Source organism: Hirsutella rhossiliensis, assembly GCF_020360975.1.
Source record: "Hirsutella rhossiliensis strain HR02 chromosome Unknown scaffold00012, whole genome shotgun sequence".
In the NCBI taxonomy this organism is placed as follows: Eukaryota; Fungi; Ascomycota; class Sordariomycetes; order Hypocreales; family Ophiocordycipitaceae; genus Hirsutella; species Hirsutella rhossiliensis.
The window spans coordinates 51390-56694 of record NW_025408678.1 but is presented as its reverse complement, the minus strand read 5'-3'; the positions used below and the strand labels follow the sequence as shown (position 1 = coordinate 56694).

Genomic DNA, 5305 nt, shown 5'->3' with positions numbered 1-5305 from the left:
TTCTAGTTATTTAATATTATATATATAGTAGTATTAAAGGAGTCTCTTCTTTACTTCTTCTTAAGTAAATCCGTCTATAAGAATTTTAATAGTAAGGGCTTATATAAAGGAGATATAGACTTTAAGCTAGTCTATTTTATCCTCGTTATAGATACGGTTAACGCGTATCTCTTATTCGAACTTCTTAAAGAATTTAGTTACGTTTTTACTATTAAATTTACTAATAGGTAAGAGTTAAGGTTAGTAAAGTCTTCCTATAAGGTTATCTTAGCTTCTAGTAAGTATATCTCTAAGTTTATTAGTAATCTTATTAATATCTACCTTAATTTTCTTTATATCGCTAGTAGTAGGATTAGATAATCCCTCTTAACGGCTAGCGTTTCTAGATATAGTATACTTATAGATTATAAGGTTATGAAATTTAAAGTTAGAGTTTTCGAAGTTAAAGGATATCTTATTATAACTATCTTATTACTTACTTTCTTATCTATTAGTAGGAGGTAGGCGTTCTCTATAAGCTACTATATAAAGGAGAGCTAAGGTTAAGGTTATTAAGGTATCCCTTATTAGTACTTATATTAGTATTATTAGTACGTATATAAGTAAGAGGTCTTAGTAGGGTTCTAGAATAGTTTAGATTACGCTATCGTCGTTATTTATATCTTTTAAAGCATTATATAAGGATTATAGTTTTTTAACTAAGTCGCTAGTATTAAGGGTCGTAGGGCTAATAATAGGAGCTCGGGGTTTTTTAGTATTAGCTTATTACTTTTCCTTTACTACTAGTAAAGGTATTATCTAATTATTTATTTCCTAGTAAGTCTATTACCTTATTAGGTCCCTAACTCTATCTATTAAGGTAGTTACTGCTTTAATTATTAAATCTGTCGGGAGGTCTGTACTGCAGTAACGCAATGGGTTGTATTCAAGATGTCTTGCTAGGAAGGGAGGAAAGGGAATGAGGGGGCACACTACGTGCCCTTTATACACGGATCCCCGAGGTCCATACACGTGACGCTAAGGGTCACGTGTGCGTGTGCGCACCTCCTTACAATCCTACTATAGCTATATGCTACATTCCCACACTGGCAAATCTTCTTTATCGCTGCAATCGCAGCAGTAGCAGCAGGTGCGGGAGCGTAGCAGCAACCGCGGGTGCGACCGCAAGGGTGCGAAAAGAGTGACGGTTCGAGCGGCAGCTAGCGGGGAGGGCGTTCGACTGATCCTTCTATCCTAATCGTAAGGCTATTCGTATCGACGAGGCGTTCGAGGGCGCGGTTAGGCGATGCCTTTGTCATAGCATCTGCTGGGTTGTCTGCGCCGTTAATCCAGCGGATTTCGTGATCTCACGCCTTTCGTAGGATTGACGTAGGGCCATGATATCTATCATCAATCGCTTCTCCTTCGTTGTGCCTAGCTTAACGAGGCACTCGTAGAGGGAAAAGAGTCGGTGCAAACGATTAGGGATAGGGGAAGATTGAGGCGGTCTGTGATCTTCCGTATCGTCGTTGCTAGTGATATCCCAATATCGAATCCGTTGACCATGCCGTAGATCTCTGATGCTAGCACGCTTCGGGTGACCTCTTACACTTCGTTGAGCTCCAATGGAGGACATTGCCTTGATCCCGAATTGGTCTTTGGTACGTGCGGTCTCGGTCTCATTGACTAGGGCAATGACGAAGCCTAGCTGTGACGATAGGTCCTTATTGTTCGCAAAGGAACCGTCGGTAAAGACGATAAGCTTGGCATTGGCGAGGTCAATAGGGATATACGTTAGGCCTCGCTGCTGGTGGTCTTTCTGCCATTGAAGCCGCTTGTTGAGGGTCGTGCAATCCTCTTCCGTAGGGTTTGGACCTGGGCAGCAATAGAGATGTCGAATGAGGCCTCTGGTTGACAGATTGAAGCCACATACGCGCCACGGGCACGCTGTTCCACGTACTGTTGGGCTCGATCGTATGCCTTGATGTCGATGGGTTCGATCTTGGCTGCTTGACCCTTTGTTGAAGCAGTAGAGCGTTGTGGAAAGTGGTGTCTTGGAGGGTTATCTTTGCACCGTTGAAGTCAATGCTAGTACCGGGGTCATCGTTGTCTTCGGCTTTGCCCGAAATTGTGCCTTTACGAGTTCCGCTTCCTCTAGCGCGGAAAAACGTTGTGTGCCAAGCATAAGGGTATCGTCAGTCTGCATTCCCACAATCCCAAAGTTATCAGGTCCCTTATTCGTAATTAGGAAGCATAGGTCGTAGGTTGATGTGGACATGTCGAGGTTATCGACATGATGCCCGTGATAGGTTCGAAACCAATGGACTCCGGCCTCCGCAATTCCGTATAGGGCTTAATAACGCGAATGATTGTTCCTTCCGGTATCTTCCTTCTAATTCGGCGGGAAGATGCGTGAGAATGGTGCGGAATAGTTCGGTCTGCGCCTGGGGATACGCTTGTGTGATGTCACGAAGAGGGTCATGCCGTGAGAAAGGAGGTCTGGGGAGATAGCAGAAATAAGCCGTTGACTGACGCGTTGAATTGTCGGGGATTGCGTCAATAGGTGGTTTTCTTGGTCGTTGTGCCCTTGGACCACGAGCCTTGACTTCTCGTATGGTTTGGTTTCTTTGCCTTTAACCTCGCGGACCATGCGGGAGCGGAAGATATGATGGTTCCCGTGCTTTGCTTCATTGTAGCGTTCGAAGCTAAACACCTCGTACCAATAGATCATCGATCTCCGTGCTATCGGATTCCTCAAAGGGTGCCTGGCGTTGTGATAATGCCTTCGTCCCGTAGCTTGATGGCTAGTTGGTAGGCATCTTCTTCCTTCTTGACTAGGAACGTCGTCTTTGGCTTGTTCTTCGAACCAGGGGCGGCCTCGCTTGCGCGGCGCCGGGGATTAGGAGCAGGAACAGGGGCAGGGGCAGGCAGAAACAGGAACAGAATCGCTCGCAGGATCAGAAACAGGAATGTCAGAATTATCCGCAGCAGCAGCGGGGCAGGGATCGTCGTCTCGTCGCGGAAATAAGGCTGCACAAGGGTGGAACGGAAGGTCTGGGGTCCGTTGATAGTATCAATTGTGACATTGGAGCCATCAATTGCACTAATCTTAAAAGGGCCTTGCCAGCCGAGCTTTTCTCTCCACACTCGGACCTCGCTTTGCAGTGGGAGCGATAGTATAACGCCTGTTGATGATGGTCCGTTCTTTGTGTGTAAGGCGCCCTGCACTTGCCGCTCTGCTGAGAGCTGACGAAGCATTTTCATCGCTTTCTGGGCTGCGGCAGCCCTTTCAGGTCGTAGCAGAAGGGGCGAATCTAACGCCATTCGAGGGTAGGCGCCAAAGACTAGGAGCGTAGGGACAATGCCATTTGGCCCTGTTGTGTCGTTGATGGCTTTGATAGCCATTTGAAGGATCGATTCGGGGATGTGAAGGTCCCGATTTCTGCGTGGAGGATCTCAAACGCACGGCGGAGAGGGGCATGATATCTTTCAACCTTTCCAACGGACCAATGTGCTTCCACAGGACTTGCTTGCAGGTTATCCCCATAAGCTTTGCCTCGTTACGGAACTCTAGGGAGGCAAAATTGGTCCCTGCGTCGTGCTTGATAGTATCAGGGGGTCCGAGATATGTGTCTATCCAGAGGGCTCGGAGGGCTTCCCACGTATCCTTTGCTGACATCGATAGGAGGAACCTGGCTGCTTGGAACGCTGTTGCTGTATCTACCACGTGCAAGACGGGGCGTTGAGGGGTTCCAAGGTAGAGCACATCAGCGACGATTTCGTAGTTGAATTCCTGGTCATCCTTTAGGGTGAATTTGAAGCGTCTTGGAGCTTGAGAGTGCATTTGACAGTGATGACAGAATCTCGAGATGTTCTCTAGATATCTATCGTCACATCGTTGTGGCCAGCTTGCCGTAGGAGGTTGTGAAGTCTTGGGACCGCTGGGTGCCCGAATCGACGATGAAGAGTGCGGATCTCGCTCTCCGTGAGGAATGCGATAGCGGCCTCGTTGGTCTTAGGTAGGAGGAACCAAGGATGTCCCCATTTGCGGATAACCGGGAGGGTTGTTCGTCCGACAATAGTGTCTGTAAGGTTGTTGAAATAGATGCCTAGGCGATCCATATCAGCGAGAGAGGAGGAAGGGAGTAGGGGTCTTGAGGATATGGAATGTGATCCTTCCGAGAGGTGTTTTAAGGGCGATAGAGCCGAGGATAGAATGGCTTCGCCGTTGCCGAATTTGATAGAAGCTTGGCCTGCTGTAGTCTTATCGAGCGTTATAGCAGGGTCTGCTCGTTGTAGAGCGATGCATTGGTCGTAGCCAGCTGTGGAAACCTTCGCGGCGCCTGTGTCAATTATGATGCCCTGGAATCGGAGTCTTGAGTAGCGCTCCTCTATCATGAATTGGGAAGCAGGTGTAGCGTTGTTTTGAGAGGTGCTATACACGTCTTCCCCTGTGATCAGATGGTTGAAGGCTTGCTGGCAGAGCATTTGGCTTGTGTGCCACTGTTCTGGGTTGTTGTCATTATCTTCATTGTCGTCCTCGTCCCAGGGTCGTTAGCATCATCGTGGGCATCCATCTCGTGACCTTCAAAGTCAAGAACGTAGGCTGTAAGGTCCTGGGAGGGGTAATCCATGAAGTGACAGTGGGCGACGTATTGGTCTCGGATCTTTGACGTTCCTCGGCAGTGTGCTTTGTAGACCAACATCCTTCCTTATTGCAGACGAAGCACTTCTTATTACACGGGTGGTTGTGGCCGTAACGGCCTTGTGGGCGGTTAAAGCGTTGACTATTGAAGATTCCCCGTGGAGCGTTGTAGCTGCCTCGTTGAGCGTTGCTCTATACCTTCTATACCCCTTCTGACCAAATCTTCCGCGATTGTTGTTGTATCTTCGATCGAGATAGTAGTGGTCATTGGGATCCATATGATCAGATGGTTCCTCGAGGTCTTGATGGTATTGAGGGCCTCCTTGAAGATAACGAGGCGCTATTCCGCGTGCAAGATGGGTCTCAACGGAAGAGCGAAGATCTGCAAAGGGGCTCGATTCCTTCGGCGGGCTTGAATAAAGCGTATTCAAGTTCAGGAACACCGCGGCATGCATTAATAAGCGTTGTACGCAGTGGAACGTTTCCTGCATACGCGTTGCCAAGAGCTCGTTGGCATAACTGTAGCTTATCAAGGAGTAGCTGAAGAACCTCGTGTAGGGATTTCGTAGCATTATCGGCACGGAGCTTGTTAAAGGAAATAGTCGTCCATTCAGTATAGTAGTGAACGTGGTTAACTTCCGTATCGAAATGTTGCTTGATGCTATCGTATGCCTTGCGGAA

The 5305-nt window shown here is 47.7% G+C and overlaps 1 protein-coding gene across 1 annotated transcript; it reads right to left on the bottom strand.

The window, feature by feature from the left end:
* Nucleotides 1–2733: 2733 nt before the first annotated feature.
* On the bottom strand, nt 2734–4902 carry HRG_09181 (transposase; the record flags this gene model as incomplete). The annotated part of the gene is made up of 9 exons (XM_044867652.1): nt 2734–3136; nt 3212–3249; nt 3340–3371; nt 3446–3473; nt 3536–3646; nt 3704–3863; nt 3929–4088; nt 4684–4766; nt 4823–4902. 9 exons carry the CDS (start codon nt 4900–4902, stop codon nt 2734–2736), a joined length of 1095 nt encoding a protein of 364 aa, XP_044716912.1.
* Between the last annotated feature and the right edge of the window lie 403 nt (nt 4903–5305).